The sequence below is a fragment of the Podarcis melisellensis genome (genome assembly GCF_964234715.1).
Source record: "Podarcis melisellensis genome assembly, chromosome: 8".
NCBI classification, from domain to species: Eukaryota; Metazoa; Chordata; class Lepidosauria; order Squamata; family Lacertidae; genus Podarcis; species Podarcis melisellensis.
Genome location: NC_138540.1, coordinates 6,366,168 through 6,384,214, shown reverse-complemented (window position 1 = coordinate 6,384,214; position 18,047 = coordinate 6,366,168). Strand labels below are relative to the sequence as shown.

At 48.9% G+C, this 18,047-nt stretch overlaps 1 protein-coding gene across 2 annotated transcripts; it reads right to left on the bottom strand.

The window, feature by feature from the left end:
- Positions 1 to 2,102: 2,102 nt before the first annotated feature.
- REEP4 (receptor accessory protein 4) lies at positions 2,103 to 12,063 on the bottom strand. Of its 2 annotated transcripts, none has more exons than XM_081923011.1 (8): positions 11,923 to 12,063; positions 7,362 to 7,434; positions 5,655 to 5,731; positions 5,396 to 5,516; positions 5,020 to 5,133; positions 3,723 to 3,855; positions 3,077 to 3,249; positions 2,103 to 2,911 (listed from the first exon to the last, which is right to left on the bottom strand). In XM_081923011.1, the coding sequence occupies exons 1-8, from the start codon at positions 11,952 to 11,954 to the stop codon at positions 2,852 to 2,854; spliced, it is 783 nt and encodes a 260-aa protein (XP_081779137.1). In that variant the 5' UTR covers positions 11,955 to 12,063; the 3' UTR covers positions 2,103 to 2,851. The 2 variants fall into 2 exon arrangements, with proteins under 2 accessions (XP_081779137.1, XP_081779136.1); XM_081923010.1 differs by lacking the exon at positions 11,923 to 12,063 and adding an exon at positions 9,593 to 9,972 and having other exon boundaries at positions 7,362 to 7,947.
- Positions 12,064 to 18,047: the final 5,984 nt, after the last annotated feature.

Below are 18,047 nucleotides of genomic sequence, written 5' to 3'. Positions count from 1 at the left end.
TGTCCATCATATGCACAGGGGAGTCTCTCAAGCCCCTGGACTATTTTGGCTGCCCTTTTCTGAACCTTTCCCAACCAGAGCTGTACACATTACTGCAAGTACAGTCACACCTTAGATTTATTCAACAGCATTATATCAGCAGCTTTGTTTTCATTTCCTTCGCTGATGATCCCTAGCACAGAACTTGTTTGTTTTTTTAGCCGCTGCACCCTGCACCAACATCTGACTCATACTGTCTACTATGACCCAAAGGTCTCATTCCTCGTCAGTTCAGATCCCATGATAGATATGTGAAATTCAGATTTTTGGCCCTAACATGAATCACTTTACACTTTTTTGCATTACATTGCTTTTGCCAATGTAGCACCCATTATGTTGGGCAAGGTCTTTTTGAAGCTCTTCATCATCTCTTTTAATCATCAGCAAACTTGCCCACCTCACTGCTCATTCCTAACACTAGATCATTTATGATTATGTTAAAAAGCACAGTTCCCAATACCGACCCTTGGGGGACTCTACTTCCTGCATCTCTCCATTCAGAGAACTATCAATTTAGTCCTTCTTTGCTTCCTGCAAGCTAACCAATTCCTGAACCACAAGAGGTCCTCTCCTCTTACCCCATGACTGCTAAACTTACTCTGGAGTATTTAGTAAGGGACTTTGTCCAAGCACAGTATCTCAACCATCTTGACCTCTGTCTAGATGGCCTGTTGACACTCCCTAAGAGCTCTAATAGGTTTGTGAAACTGGACTTGGCCCTGCAGAAGCCTTGCTGGTTCTGTAGGGCTTGTTCTTCTATATGCTTGGTTATAATATGCTTAACAATACTTCCCACCAGTTTTCACAAGGACAGACGCTAAGCTAATTGACCTTTAATTTGCAGGATGGTCCTGGATCCCTTTTTAAAAATGAACATTACATTGGCTACTTTCCAGTCCTCAGACATGGAGGCTGATCTGATGGTGAAGTTACAAATTTATGTTAGATCAGTAATTCCACAACTGACTTCTTTGAGAACTCCTTTGGGCATCAGCCACTAGGTGCAAAGGAAAAACTCCAGCTGTACCAAAACACAGCCAGTTCAAAGGAAGGAAGGGCTGCTGGGGGTCTTTTGTGGGAAATGACACCTTGGGAGGCTTGATAGTGCCTAAATTCAGGACCTGGTTGAGCTTGGACATTACCCCTTTCTCCCACAAAGGGCTAGCTCAGAGCAATAGCAATTCCTCAGCCCAAATACCCAAGACACTAAAAGCACCTTCCTTAGATTTCTGAGTTTATGGAATGGCCACCCCAGCCCACTGTATACCGTCATATTTTAGGCTCTATAAAATGGCAACCTCTTCTGTAGGGGAGGGGCAGCTGATAGGTCTATACAGCGGGGATAAAACAGTTAAGAGGAGAACGTGGAAGGTGAGTAGCATTAAGGTAAAGGTAAAGGGACCCCTGACCATTAGGTCCAGTTGTGGCTGACTCTGGGGTTGCGGCGCTCATCTCGCTTTATTGGCCGAGAGAGCAGACGTACAGCTTCCGGTTCATGTGGCCAGCATGACTAAGCCGCTTCTGGCGAACCAAGCAGCGCACGGAAACGCTGTCTACCTTCCCGCCGGAGAAGTACCTATTTATCTGCTTGCATTTGACGTGCTTTCGAACTGCTAGGTTGGCGGGAGCAGGGACCGAGCAACGGGAACTTGCCCCATCGCGGGGATTCAAACCACCGACCTTCTGATTGGCAAGTCCTAGGCTTTGTGGTTTAACCCACAGCGCCACCCACGTCCCTGTGAGTAGCATTAGAGTGTGAGTAGCATTAGACAGCCATTAAATGGCTCTTAGAAACTGCATGGCAACTGAGCAGGGCCTGACAACCCCATTTTGCGAACTCACCACCACAGGAGCCAGCGATGTGAGCACACTCCTCCCTTCAATATCTCAATACTCCTACTCCATCAAGATGGGCAGGTAGGGAGCTGAACTAGCACATTAGCAGCCTCCCCACCCTCCACCCCTACTTAAAAGATCAATACTGGCCTGGAATGCTTCTTTCATTAGCTCTTAAGCTAATGCTCCCCTTAACACACACATTCTGCTTTTTAAGATGAGCAATATAAGGTCTAATAAAAATGCATTTATTTAATATACAAAACTTACAAATGCACTTAGGTCAAGGTCCTAGCTAGTGATAGTGTTCAAGTAGACATGTCAGTGTTTTCACCAGTGGTGAAGAGGGGGAACTTCAGCGGAAGAAGAAACCTGAGATGTAAGCAGCTACAAGGAAAGTGGGGGGAGAGAGGCTGTTTTCTTCTTTGGTATCTCACCACTGCACCCCAATCCGAAGTGCGAGTGCTGTAGAAGTGCACTAAGCTCACTCTGGGGCACCCATCTTCGAAGTAGCCAAGTGTCCGGACAAGAAAAATGGTACCCAGATTCTTGGAGTCTAATATTCCCCCAACAAACAGCTCTTCCACCCCTGGCATTTAAAAAGGCAAGTCTGCTTATGGCACAGTATTCTTGTGTCAAAAAAGGCATGTGTAGTGAAAGGGAAAGAGAGAGATACCTCCCCTTCCTGTAGGCACATCATGTGGGCAGGATATTTGACAGGCAGCAAGTACAGAGAGGAAGGTGGCCACCAGTCACAATCAAGGCACCACATTGGGACAAGGAGGGGAGGGTGCCCTGAGAGCCGGCTTGCAGTGTGGGTGGTAGCTGTAGGGTACACAAGGCTTCACATTGCCAGGACGCGGAATGTTTCAAACCCATCTCCCTCCACAACCAAGCTGTGAAGCACTGCAGTCATCGCTGTCCCAAGCTGTTCCAAGTGCCAGCATTCGCAACCAAGGCTTCCCTGCAGACAAGCCTAACAGATCGGATCGGCCACCTTCTTCCTGGGGCGACTTCGCGGGACCCGAGCCGAGCCCTGCAGAGGAGGACAAAGTGTGAGTGTTCTGGCATGCAGACCCCAGCCTCGGATACAAGAGCTGAAGTTCTGGAGGAAAGGGTGGGGGCTGGGGTTGCACCCTCTCCCTTTGCCAGCCCAAGCCAGGGCACTTCCCAGGCTGTGCCCACCACCCAAGGGTCTCACCTCTTTGACAGGCGACTTCTTCTTCACCATGCGGAGGCTCTGGGTCCTGGCCAGCGGCTTGGAAAGCAAAGGCTTCCTGCTGTGGCCCCTTACGCCAGCAGAGAGCTCAGAGTCTGACCAGCAGTCCTCTTCGTGGCTGTCAGAGCCCAGCTCTTGAGGAGATGCCCTGTGTCCTATGAAACAACCAAGAGTGGCAGGCAAGGAAGGCTGGAGTTTTTCTCATGCCTGTTTTAACACCAAACAACATGCACTTTTAAATGCAGATACAGCTGCAACAGGAGCCCAGGAAGTTAGAGGGGGAGGGTCTTCTTTCCCCCTTGCAACTGCTGGTGATGCAGGGGGAGGGAAAGGAGCAAACTGGTACGCCAGCTACTGTTGGATCGTCATCTGCCCCAGTCAACACAGCCAATGGTCAAACACCCTTCCCATGTGTTGTTCATGAGACAGAAACACTGGCAAGCTCTCTGTCCACTCCCCCCCTGCCATGCATAATTCTATGAACGTCTTCCATGTCACTTCTTGCTCGCCTTTTCTCTAAACTAAAAAGTCGCAAACATGGCAAGCTTTCCTTAGAGGGGAGTTGCTCCCCCACCCCCTTGATCATTGTGGATGCCAGCAGTTCCAAGGATTTTCTGGGCTTGCTCACCTATTGGCCTCCGGCGGAGCTCCTGTTCCTCCAGGTACAGGGGATCAGAGTAATGCACAGGAGCCGTGTCTGGGATGGAACGCAGGTCCTGCATGCTGAAGCTACGCAAATGCCCGGCCAGGGCCCCCTGACTCTGCACAAGGGGAGACAAAGGGAGGAATGAAGCAGAGAGCTGTAAGCAAACAAAAGACCACCTTCAAGGGCAGCTCATTCCCCAATGACAAGAAAAGCTTTGCTTCCAAAAATCTTTCCTGGAGGTAATTCCCCCCCCACTATGGAGAAGAAACCAGCATGATACGGACACTGCTCCTTGCCCCAATTGTGTTTGGGGAAGATGAAAGAAATACATAGGGTTAAACAGCGCTGAGAGAGGAGAGGACTGAGCAAGGAGAACTGCCACTGTTACTGATGTCACATGAGACAAGCTAACCCAGATATTTAGAATGCTGATGTGTTTCTAGTTTATTGCTGGTTTTAATTTTTGGATGTTTTAATTGCTTTTACTGTTTTATTCTTTTTGTAAACTGCTTTGAGGTTTTCTGAAATTAAGCAGTATATACATTTTATGAAGTAAATTTAATAAATAAGGAGGAATGAGACAAAGAGGGGTGTCCTGTGCCAAGGGAGGGGGACACAACTGATAAATGACTCCCAAAAGCAGAATTCCCACAAATCCCCTTTGGTAGGACCTTCTTAAAGAGTGTGCAGAATGCAAGGCAATCCAGAGCTGCAGCCATACAGGGATAATTCTAAACATCGCCACCTTCACAAGCAGAGGTCTGTTTCAGAGGCATCCAGAGAAGGAACCAGCCCAAGCTGGGAAGCGCAATCCTGCTCAAAGGCCTAAGCATCTGCCTCGGGCCCACACTCCCAGTAAGAGCTGGGAGTAAGCCCAATTTTGTTCTACATTCATGTGGATTATTAAAATGAGGTCACCCTACCAGCTCCTTCCCACAGGTGGCAAAGCTTATTGCAGGCAGTATCTGGTCAACTGGGAAGAGCAAATGAGTCCAGAGAACTACCCAGATTCTGGCTGGTTACATCTCAGTCAGCTGGGGTGAGGGGTTTGCATAGCATGCTTCAACCACCCTCCATGGTCTGGCAATGCTGAGCTGGGAACTGGCAAGGCCACATGGGGTTTTAGTACAACAGACAAGGCTACTACATTACACCGCCTAGGAATGGGACAGCAGCCCTTCTCTTCCTTCCCCAAAGCCTCCAGGGCTGCTGCTTGTTGCCCAAGCTAGCCTGCCACCCCATCCCCTTCTTCGCCAATATACAGAAGAAACATGGTTACTTTTGCTGCAGCTTGGGCAGCAGCTGTGGCTGCGACATTGAGGCTCTTCTTCCCAAAGCTCAGGAGTGTCTCGTAGCCACGCTCCTGAGCCTGAAGGATGAGCTGATCAATTTCCTGCAGGGAAAGAGGAAGAGGAAGATTGTATGAAATGCACATGACTCTGGCAGCACTAAATAAGCAATAGGCAAAGCACATTGAAGGCTGGAACTTTTGGTGACCAAAACCTCCATGCATGTAGTAACTCCCACACAGAAGCTTCCAGAAATCCTTTGCTCATCCAGAACTGGACGGAAAAATGTGGCTCACCTGGTGCCAGACCCCTGAATGCCTCCCCCCCTTCCCTGAAGCGGACGGTCTGTTCCAGGATTACTCTCACCTTTTCTTTGTGGGATAATGTGGGATGTACAAATTTGCGGTACAGCCAGCTAGCACCCCTTGTGTATGGAGACAACAGCCATATGACAAATCCCATTTTGATCTCATAGTAGAAGGGGAACCTGTTCAGAAGAAAACACAGCTGTGAGACCAGGGAGCGGCTGGGCTTTGGGATCTTTTCTGTTCAACAGTGGACATGTCTATGTAGTTCATTGAAACAAGGACGTGGGGAGAGAGGGAGAGGGAGAACGGCAACTCACCAGGAAATGAAAGTATCTGCGAGGGTCTCTGTGGCCATGAAGAGGGCAAACACGATCCAGTACATCATCCAGCGGACCTGCCAAGTCACCAGGAAGCATTAGGTCCCTCCTAGTCAATGAGATGCAAATGCCTGGGGAAAGCCACCTTCCTCTGGAATTTCTCTGCTACAGAGAAATTGGTCTCAGGTGGAACCCAAATCTTCAGCTCTCGATGTGGAATTGCACCATGGAGACCCAGTACAGTGGTGCCCCGCAAGACGAATGCCTCGCAAAATGAAAAACGCGCAAGACGAAAGGGTTTTTCGGTTTTTGCGTCACTTCGCTAGACGAATTTCCCTATGGGCTTGCTTCGCAAGACGAAACATCTTGCGAGTTCTTGCGAGCTTTTTTCCTTTTTCTTAAAGCCGCTAATAGCCGCTAATAGTCGTGCTTCGCAAGACGAAAAAAACGCAAGACGAAGAGACTTGCGGAACGGATTAATTTCGTCTTGCGAGGCACCACTGTACGTCAACAAAGGTAAAGAGACACCAGTCACAATATTGACTGTCCCCCATCTAACTTTGGTTTATTAATCATCATGACAAGTGTGTCCTCCAAGCCACAAGTGTCTTTAATTTGGAGAGCCACAATCATGGTCCCCGGGCTGAGAAGCACATAGGAGCATATAAGAAGAGCCTGCTGAATTAGGCCAATGGCCCATCTAGTCCAGTGGCTGACCAGATGTCCCAGTGGAAAACGCCCAAGCAGGATTCGAGTGCAAGAGCCCTTTCCCCTCCTGCAGTTTCCAGCAACTGGTATTCAGAAGCACTGTGGCCTCCAATTGCAGAGGGAGAGTGTTGCCATCAAGGCTAGTAGCCATTAATAGCCCACTTCTCGATGAATTTGTCTAATCCAGTTTTGAAGACATCTAGGTTGGTGGCCATCATTGCCTCCTGTGGGAGGGAGTTCCACAGTTTAACTTTGTGCTTGAATTAAGAAGTCCTTCCTTTTGTCTGTCCTGAATCTTTCAACATTCAGCTTCATTGGATGTCCACCAGTTCTAGAAGGCCCTGCCCCAGTCACCCACTGCACCCTCAGGCAAGAAGAAGGACAGACAGCAGGACCCCTGATGAGCAGCATCATGTGGGAGAAGACAACCCAAAGGGAAGCCATTCAGTGTCACTTGTAGTCCCCAAATGTCCAAATGTAGCCCCACAAAAAGTGCATGGTGCTCAATGCCACAGCTGAGCACAAATGCCCCTGGCTGCTTTAGCCAGGCACTGTGGGAAATAAATTTGCTTTATTTTTACAGCAGCCCTGGGCACTGTGGCTACAGAAGAATCTGCCCACTCTTGAAGCTACTCATGAACACTCACAGTCCTGAGATGGCATCAACCCACAGCTTGAGTCAACTACAGCAGACCCTCGAGTTATGTACCGCTCTGGATACGTAACTTTCAGGTTGCGAAGGCGGCAAACCCGGAAGTGTATACTTCCGGGTTTCACCATGCGCACATGTGCAGAAGCGCTCTGCACGCCACATGCATATGCAGAAGCGCTCTATCGTGCCACGTGGGTGCGCAGAAGCCGTGCCTCCAATTACAGACTTTTCAGGTTAAGTATGGACCCCCAGAATGAATTTAATTCATATCCGGAGAGTCCACTGTACTGTATTCAGAATCTGGGGGTTACTTCATTCTTCCTCCCCCCTGCCCCGACACCACTTACATATTCCCGGATATTTTTCGTTTTCACAGCCTTGTAGGAAGCATAGGCAGGGTAGAGCATCCCAAGCACCAGCCTGTAACGGAAAGGGGGCGTCAAGAAGGCGGGCCAGCACCGGTACAATCCAGCTAGGATCCACAGGCACCACTGCTTCGCATAGCGCTGCACCTTGGCCTTCGCGGCCTCCATGGCTGCCCCAGAGAATATGCTATTCTGACCCTGGGGCATGGCAAGAAGGGTGCAAGAGGCCTCCAAGCACCAGGCAGGCAGCTGACTGCACTGAGCAGCTCAGGCACTCTCAAGGATTATTTCTGGGGCCTTCTCCCTCCTCCACACATGCCTTGGGTTGCTCAATGAGAGGTGGGACCGGCTCAACAAGCTCCTCAGCCAGGCCTTCCTTGGCTGCTGGGCGTAAACAAAAGGGCAGCTGGAGACATAAGACTCAAGCCCCTCCAGGAGCCTCCAAGACCAGAAGTCCAGCTCAGTCCCCCATGAAATCTAAGAATCTCCCCAGCCCCTGACTCAAAACTGCAGGAATGTTGTGTAGAGCATTCCACCATCTTGTTGGCACCATAACATACAGTGGTACCTCGCAAGACGAACGCCTCGCAAGACGGAAAACCCGCTAGACGAAAGGGTTTTCCGTTTTGGAGGCGCTTCGCAAAACGAATTTCCCTATGGGCTTGCTTCGCAAGACGACAGCCCATAGGGAAATCTCCGGGACAGCGGGGAAGCGCAGCGCGTCTTCCCCGCTGTCCTCGGACCTCCTCCGAAGGCTGGCGGCGGGGCGGGGACAGCTCCTCCCGCCGCCGCCGGGCTTCGGAACGATGCCCCAATGCTGGGCAGCGGGCGGGAACGCCTCCCCCCGCCGCCCGCCATCGGGACCATGCCCCGATGCCGGGGGCGGGCGGGAACGCCTCCCCCCGCCGCCCGCCATCGGGACCATGCCCCGATGCCGGACGGGAACGCCTCCCCCCGCCCCCGCCATCGGGACCATGCCCCGATGCCGGGCGGCGGGGACGAGGCGGGGCATGGTCACCGCCGCCGGCGTTTAAAAGCACTCTGGGGAAAGCAGCGAAGCGCGCTGCTTTCCCCGAGCATCGGGAAGTCCGGCGGGGGTCCTTGGGATTCCCTCCCAGCCCCCGCCTTTAAAAGCACTCCGGGGAAAGCAGCAAAGCGCGGCGCGCTTTGTTGCTTTCCCCGGAGTGCTTTTAAACGCGGGCGGCTGGGGGGGGAATCCCTTGGACCCTCGCCGGACTTCAAAAGAGCTGCGGGAAGTCCGGGGGGTCCAAGGGATTCCCTCCCCACCGCCCACCTTTAGAAGCGCTCGGGGAAAGCAGCAAAGCGCGGCGCGCTTTGTTGCTTTCCCCGGAGTGCTTTTAAACGCGGGCGGCTGGGGGGGGAATCCCTAGGACCCTCGCTGGACTTCAAAAGAGCTGCGGGAAGTCCGGGGGGTCCAAGGGATTCCCTCCCCAACGCCCACCTTTAGAAGCGCTTGGGGAAAGCAGCAAAGCGCGGCGCGCTTTGTTGCTTTCCCCGGAGTGCTTTTAAACGCGGGCGGCTGGGGGGGGGAATCCCTTGGACCCTCGCCGGACTTCAAAAGAGCTTCGGGAAGTCCGGCGGGGGTCCAAGGGATTCCCTCACCGCCGCCCACCTTTAGAAGCGCTCGGGGAAAGCAGCAAAGCGCGGCGCGCTTTGTTGCTTTCCCCGGAGTGCTTTTAAACGCGGGCGGCTGGGGGGGGGAATCCCTTGGACCCTCGCCGGACTTCAAAAGAGCTTCGGGAAGTCCGGCGGGGGTCCAAGGGATTCCCTCACCGCCGCCCACCTTTAGAAGCGCTCGGGGAAAGCAGCGCGCTTCGCTGCTTTCCCCAGAGTCCTTTTAAACGCAGGCGGCAGTGAGGGAATCCCTTGGACCCCCTCCGGACTTCCCGCAGCTCTTTTGAAGTCCGGTGGGGGGAGAAGGGCTTTTCTTCCTACCCCCAGCCTTCAGAACAGCCTACTGAAGGCTGGCGGTGGGAAGAAAAGCCCTTGTCCCCTCCACCCAGCCTTCAGAAGAGGTCGGGGACAGACTGTCCCCGGACCTGGTCTGAAGGCGGTTTCCCTAGGAACGCATTAATTGATTTTCAATGCATTCCTATGGGAAACCGTGCTTCGCAAGAAGAAAAACTCGCAAGAAGAAAAAACTCGTGGAACGAATTAATTTCGTCTTGCGAGGCACCACTGTATATGGAAACAGAGAATATTTGATCAGGGTTACCATAGCTCAGTGGAAAAGTACCTGGTTGTGCACAGAAGGGCCTAGGTTCATTCTCCAGCATTTGCAGGGAAGTTTGGGAAAAATCTTTCTCTAAGATGCTGAAATCCCCTGCCAGTCAATTCTGAACAAGATGGACCAATGGTCCAACTCAGTATAAGGCAACAGAGGAAGGAGCTCTACACAACCAATCAACCATTGTAGAGGGTTGGGTTAGATGACCCTGGTGGTCCCTTCCAACTCTACAATTCTATGATTCTGAATCGATGGGATGCTTCTGGAACTATTGATGGCATGCCTGAAAAGATTCAGTTCCCCAATCTGGAGCCCTTGAAATGTTCTGGATCACAGCTCTCATCAGCTCCCCCTGCTGTGCTCCCACTCTATGGGCCACGCTGGCTGAATCTGATGAAAATAAATGAATCTGATGAAAGAAACTGAGGGCCATTAGTCTGCAGTTAAGCAAAACTGAGGCAGGTTATATTTAAGAAAAATAGCGGCAGGGGGGCTGAACAATTGTTTACTGAGAAAGATGAGCAAGCAATATTTTGAAACTACAAGGGTGAAGATTTATAACTCTATTAAAAAAATTGTCCAGTAGCACCTTAGAGACCAACTAAGTTTGGTCTTGGTATGAGCTTTTGTGTGCATGCCAACAATTTATTATTATTATTATTATATAATATTTCTACTGCGTCAGACCAACACAGCTACCTACCAGGATTTAGAACTTGCAAGATTTAAGCTGTAGTGTTTATGGTGCATCTGAGTTTCTCTACATCAGAGACGCCCAGCATTATGTGGCTCCTTCCACACTAGCATGACTCCTCTCTTAAGGATGCAAAGCTGGGGATCATAAGACTTACAGGAATTGGGTCATCTAACCCAGCCAATAGTCATCTAATTCAGCCTCCTGGTGCTGACTCAATTCAGAACCACTATGTGCTGCTTGTGAGACACCAGAAGAAAATCCGACTACCACAGGAGTCAAGTGCAAAACGGCCCTTAGCATTTTGCCAGTTGTGCAACCAGGGAGGAGAGGGCATGTCTTGTCATGCCTTGCATTCAGGACTCTGAGAGCATAATGTGGCTTGTCATGTCTTGCATTCAGGACTCAAAGAGCATAATATGGCTTGTTGTGTCTTGCATTCAGGACTCAAAGAGCATAATATAACCTTTGGCTCCTTTGAGAAAAGACCAAGTTTATCGGTGGAGCTGAAGGAACATTGCAAGTTTCAAGATTTAGGTGCCCAGAGGGCCCCCAACCACTCTGTCAAACCGGAGGATTATAAAGGAAATAAAAATTAAAGGGAAAAAGGTCTCTATTGCTAAAGATAGGGAAAATGCACCATTGTCTCTGTTCTTTCCACAGATCCGCAACTGAATGGCATCCCTGCCCCTGGCACAGCATCCGACTCCCACCCCGCCTACAGCCCTGACTCAATTCCATGAGAGCTATTCATGCCAAGCCTCCAGAACACACTTCCTCAATGGGCACCCTTGTTACACATACGCTTGGCCTGGCGCTAAAGGCATCCCACAAGCATCCAAGTTACACTCCATCACGGAAACAGAGTGCATCTAAAACAGCAGGGTTCCACAAGTGGAAGTGCACGAACTTTTCTTTTTATTAATCTTAATTTTTTTATTAATCTTTTTATTAATCTTAATTTTTTATTAATCTTTTTATTAATCTTAATTTTTTATCAATCTTTTTATTAATCTTATTTTTTATTAATCTTTTTATTAATCTTATTTTTTATTAATCTTTTTATTAATCTTAATTTTTTTTGCAATGCGTTTTAATGTCTTTTACAGCGTTGTTACCTGCCCTGGGACCTTAGGAGGAAGGGCAGGCAATAAACTGAAATAATAATAATAATAATAATAATAATAATAATAATAATAATATACTATTATAAGAAGTGTATGTTTTGGGGAATGCTCTATGGCGTCTGGGAGCCAGGGTGCCACCCAAAGGGCTCATCGTTTTCTCTCTGGAGACGAACCCCACCCGCCAAGCGGGAGAGAACACCGGGGCGAGGCGCCTCCATTTGCCAGCCCAAGTTTCTAGTCCTCTGGGTGGGCATGAACGTATCTCAAAAGGAGGCGCAGTTCCAGCCAAAGGCTCGGAGGGCGGGTCCCATTAGCTGCCATCCCACCCACCGACCGAGCTGCCTCACTGGACTGGCTTCTTCTGCTGTCAGACGAAAGGATTCCCCCCCCCCCCAGCCTCACGGAAACGCCGCGGGGCCCCCCAGAGGCCATCCAGTCGACCCCCCACCGGCTCCCGCACGCAGCCCAACTCACACCACGACGCGGTACAGGACCCAGGAGATCATGGTCGGGCCCGCCGGGGCCCCGGAGGCGCCTCTGCTTCCTCTGCCTGCGCCGCCTCAGCCAAGGCGGCGGCAACAGGTGCGGCGACCTCCCCTCGCCAGCCGTTTGAATGTTGGTGCCAGAGCGCACGCGCGGCCCCCTCGCGCACCAACGGCTCTGCCTGCCTCCCGATAGGCTGCCCTGGGCCCCGCCCCTCGCGGGTGGGCGAATTAGGAGGCAGAGAGAAGACGACGGTTGCTGCCCCTTAGTGGGGCTGGTGGCTGCTCCCCTTCCGCCCTCTCTGACTGGCTTGAGGAGATCTAAGTAGCAGGAGGGAGAGTCGCTTCCGGCCTCTTCCGCCAGCTTGGTGCCCTCTCTAGGCGTTTTGGGAAACTACCACTCCCATCAACCCCAGGAGGCGATCCTTCCGGTCCGGGTGTTGCCTAACCGCGGAAGAGGCTGATGGGAGGAGTAGTCCAAAACATCCCTGCTTCTTTTATTTTCTTGTATTAGAGTTTGTGCTACAGTTTGAATTCTGAAATGTACTCAGAGTCGCAAAGTGATTTCATGCTCTTTATTCAGCTCATAGTGGTGAGGAGGGATTAATGAAAGTCCCCTCAAAGTATCTGCTTTATATACATTATTTACACAATGGGCTGCACATGATTGGCTAATTCTGGAATTCTACTGTAAGCCAATCAGGTTGTGGATTCACTTCTATCTGGAGCATGATTGGGTGGTTCCTGCCAACCAATCATACTGCTGCATTGTTCTAGGACCAATCAGACTGCTGCATTCTGAATCCTATTGTTCTAGGACCAATCAGACTGCTGCAATTTGGATCCTATTGTTCTAGGACCAATCAGACTGCTGCAGTTTGGATCCTATTGTTCTAGGACCAATCAGACTGCTGCAATTTGGATCCTATTGTTCTAGGACCAATCAGACTGCTGCAATTTGGATCCTATTGTTCTAGGACCAATCAGACTGCTGCAGTTTGGATCCTATTCAACTCAGTACATAACAAACTCTATGGAATTCTAAGAACTCATATATAAGAACACACACCAAACAATGCAGCATCTTGCAAAGTACATTACGATTGCTACAAAAGACAGAAAAATCATTACTTGATCAGCCAGAACCACCAGCAATTTTCAAGGGGGTCCGTGTTCAGCAGGGACTGCCAACTTGAATAAAATATTGGGAGGTTGGTTCCTATGTTGTTGAGGGAGGGAAATCTGGGGATCCGTGTTCTAGGTCAAGACTGTCATCACTCAGGTAATAATAATAATAATAATAATAATAATAATAATAATAATAATAATAATAATAATTATTTATTTATTTATACCCCGCCCATCTGGCTGGGTTTCCCCAGCCACTCTGGGCGGCTTCCAACAAAACACTAAAATACAATAACCTATTAAACATTAAAAGCTTCCCTAAACAGGGCTGCCTTCAGATGTCTTCTAAAAGTTTGGTAGTTATTTTTCTCTTAATAATAGGTGATCTCGAACTCTGAGAGTTCAATAGGCCAATATTAAGAAAGGAGGGTTTATGTTTCCGTAATTCCATCTCTCTCATTTGGCAACAGATAGGATCAGAAGGTCAATAAGTCATAGAGTTGTAGAGTTGGAAGGGATCTCGGGGGTCATGTTACAGAAAATAGGGCTCCACCCTACATAATCTCTAAGACATTATTCCTCGTTTAAAAGGACCACATTTCCCCTTTAAACCAGAACTTTACAATCAGTGTTTTCACATGCACAACAGTTCCCCCTGCTGGAGTGTTTTGTTGCCTGGAAAGAATCAATTTATAATTCTCATATTTGTAAATAAGATATTTTATGAATGAATAACGTATTTTATGAATAATACTCCTGCCTTTTCTTCTCCTGGAGATACCCTACAAGGCAGCAGATGTTTAGGATCAGACTGATGTTTAGGATCAGGTTGAAAAGTCCCACCTGCCCCTCACCTCCCTGTAGACCGCTGGGCCCACTATTGGTCTTGTCCACTCAATCTGCCAGAGCCTGTTTTTGCATGCAGGGGAAGTCTCTAAATCATTAAGGGTTTGAGACCTAAACCCCCACCTGGTTTAGCTGGCTAATTAGCCAAAACATCTCGGTGAGCATAAAAGTGGGCCATGTTTGGTTCATATCTGACCTTGGCAGTCACCTTTGTAGTCAGGTAGTCAGGAACTCCTAAATGGGCTGCAGATAGGTCATTCATTGGTAGGTTGGGTACTTGTCAACAAAATAGTGAGTGAGACCTGTCAAACTGAGGTCTTGTGCATCAGTAGGAGAGAAACGAACCCAGATAAATACAGTATCTTAAAAAGTAGATAAAGTATGTCAGGGATATGACTGGCAGACCTGGATGGGCTATTTACAACATATCATGATGGACAAGTTGGAAAAACATGTAACCTATGCATGCTCCAGTTTTTGCTGGACGCTTTATGAAGTTTTAAAAGTTGCTCCCCACTTTGTTTAGGGCTCTTCTTCTTCCTTTTGTTGGAGAAGGGAGAGACACTGCTGCAAGAGATCAATAAAGACCAGGTTTAAAGAGCCTGCCTTGCTTTCTTTTACCTGATTGCCATCTCTGTTTTGTTTCTCTGACCAAGAGTGGACCTTGGGAGATCCCACATCCCTCGAGAGGGGGTTAGGTTGTAAAAACAAACCCCAACTTCCACAACACCCTGCAATACAGGAATCACAGCAAAATAATATCTAATGGAGAGGCCTTCCAAATAGAAAGGACAACACCCTTTGCCTAATGCTGACCCCCAAAAGAAGGCGGGGGAGGGGGGAAGTGTTGTTTTTTCCCATGCAAACACAACTTTACTTGACATGACAGTTCAAGGCAAAATCATTACCAGCTTCCAGACAGTTAATGAAGAAAGCATGAAGAAATAGGGAATAAATAACTTTATTACAATGAATTAAATTTCCCAAGTCAATTTAAAAGGTGTAGAGGTGCCACTATTTTTCAAGGTGCACATTCCCAAGTGCATTTCGTATGTGAAGTGTCTGTCGTGCAGAAGTGTCTGTCGTGAGAAGTGTCCTGTCCATATAGAATCTTTCCTACCTGCTTAATATCATGCCTTCCCTAGGAAAGGTCCAAGCGTCCTGATAGAAGCTTCACTTCACCTTTTAACCTATTTAATGGATAGCACTGGGCAGGTGAGGCGAAGGAAAAGTCAACAGCCTCCCCCTGGAAATTACCCCCCCCCCCATATTTTCCCTCAAGTTCTTCCCTGCAGACATGTTGAAGGCCATCCTCCTTGAGAATTCAAAATGCTGTTGGGTATTTCCTAATTTTGAGCAGCCTCCACACCTACCTGCCAAAGGCTATCTTGGCTGAAGACAAGAGAAACTCAAGTTCCAGAATGGTGAGACACAGATTCTCTGTGTAGGCCCAGAGGCACCCTACTCTCCATCCAAAAAGAAGAAAGGCTGCAGTCCTCACCATAACCACTCAGAGGTAAGCCCCACTTAATTCAATAGGGCTTACTTCAAAGTAAGAGGGTTAGGATTGCAACATAACTCACACCATAGGGATGAGGTCATCACACTTGTGTCCTTCATATCCCTGGGCCTTACATTCCTGAACCCAGACAGGATGGTGTGTGTGTGTGTGTGTGTGTGTGTGTGTGTGTGTGTATGTGTGCATGCTACATTTTACACCACAAGAAATGCAGAGCCGAGGGGAGTTGAATTGTCCTTTTCCCCACCCTGCTGCTGCTGTTGCTGTGCATGGCTATTCTCCATGGCTTGAGACGCTTTTCTCCATCGCCTTGGGGAAAGGTGGCCGTGGAGAGTGAGGGCGAGGTCTAGAGAGGAAAGGCATAAGGACAGAAGAAGAATCCTGGTGGATCAGGCCAATGGCCCATCAAGTTTGGCATCCAGTGGCCAACCAGATGCCTCTGGGAAACCCACAGGCAGGGCCAGAACACGACGTGATGAAGGAAAACTGGAGAGAAGGCAGGGAGAGTCAGTTGAGTTTCAGCCTGGAGTCTTTCCCAGCCCTACCAAGGGATGCTAGGGGTTGGGTGTGGGACGTTCTGCATGCCATTATAAGAGAACAAGGGAGGCGTTCACGGTGAGTTCCAGCACCTCTTTTTTCTAGAAAAATAGCATTGACTACACTCTGGCTTTACAAGCGTTCGGTGTAAAGGGTCTCAATTGCACTGAAGGCTTTCATAAATACTGCAAATTAAAAGAGGAGACCATGTTTGGGTGCCCTGCTCCTTCCACTAAAGGAAGGCAGTGCATGGATTTCCACCTCCGCCCATAGACTCATAGAACTGTAGAGTTGGAAGAGACCCAAAGGGCCAACCCCCTGCAATGCAGGAATCACATGACCCTCTTGAACCCAGGTATCCATGTGCACCACTTTCTGTTTTATATAACCCTCTGCACCACATTCCTAAGCCTGAGCCATAGATTACCAGGCTCCTCCCTGCCCTGGCTCCTGTTCTTGGCCAAGTTTAGCTTTCTCCTTCTGTTTGCACACTTGGATGTTCTGCTTGCCCTATTGATTCCGTAGCCTCCTCCTACCACCCTTTCTAGAAGCCCTTGGCCTGACTCTGGGAGGCCAAGAGTCTGACTGAGGTTTCTCCATGCTTCAAATGGTTCTGAGGATCTGGCCCGTTGAATGATGCTAGCAGGAGATGTCACCAGTAGATCAAAATTCCATTCACTTAATTCTGGGACTAGACAACAGAAAGTCCCTCCTTCTGCTGCTCCTCGTCTCTCCTGAGCCAGTCCCAAGAGGTTCAAAGCCAACCTTGATTTGGAAGAGGGAGGTATGTCAAGTTGCAGCCACCCTGAGCCGGCAAAGCGAGCTACATGCACTGCTGACCCACCCAACTGGGCAAGAGTTTGCCCCATGCACCACCTGGAGTCACAGAGACCCATCTGCCACCTGTGGCCCACACTGAAAGCAGGCTTTGCTCTTTTCTTAATACACTTTTTCGCCTAACGAGAAGCAATAAGCAGGACCGAGTCCTCTTTGAGGAATATGTAAAAATATAGAGAGACGTCTGCTGCCAAAGTCACATATTTTAGTTGCATAATAAAATAGCTGCATATAGTACCTGTCTTCATATAATCATAAACTGTATGCATCAGTTGTACTATCCAGATGGGTGTCTGGTCTCGATCCTGTGATATCTTCCAGCATATTCCTCTTAGTATGTGGAATAATGTTTTGTGGACCCTCAGAAATCTGCAAAGGATCTTAGAAATCATGGGATTTCTGGTAGGGCTTGTGTAATTAATATTTATGTCTCTATACTTGCTACCTGATTCCCAATCCAATCACCATTATGTTTTCTAGCTCTCTGTCCACAACAGCTAGAAAGCGGCTTTCTTAAGATGAGAGTTGCTGTAGGTTTAGAGGTTAATAAGAGCTAATGGACCAGTCAGAAAAAACTGGGATGTTAAGAGGCACAGCTGGAAGTCAGCTGGGAGCTGCTGGTGCAGAGCCATAAAAAGTGTGTGTGTGTGTGTGTGTGCAGAATCAGGGTTTATTTGTTGCAAAGCAGGAAGTATGAAGCAAAGGATGTTGGTTTGTGTTGAGCTCCCTGTTTAATGGATTGGTATGGATTGGCAGGGGCCAGCTGAGACATCATTTCTACTGCACTTTCATCATGGTTTGCAATCAGGATGCTATTCCATTCCTTTAAAAAAACGAAACAAAATTAAGCTTTTGGGAGATCTCAAATGGAAGAAACCCGGGAGGAAAGGCAGGAGAACAGCGATTTGATCATGATGATGTGGTTGTGTGGGTATACTTTAAAAAACCCAAAGTGGCAACCCCAGAGGAAACCCCAAGTGTGGAACTATAGCATTTCAACTCTTACACGCTCAAGGGATCATTTTGAAGGAATGGGTTTCCCAAATCTAAAACCTGACTGTGCAGTCAGTCTGAAATGGGCCCCAAAATCCCAATTTTTCCTTCTCCATTAGCTAAAATCCATTAACTTGAGCACTTGAGCCAGTGTGTGGCAAGGACCCAGCTGTATAAACAAAGCCCTCTCCTTTATCAGTACGTGACGCTTAATGGATGGCCTTGTCAGTTCCAAAGCGGAGACGGGACAGCAGAGC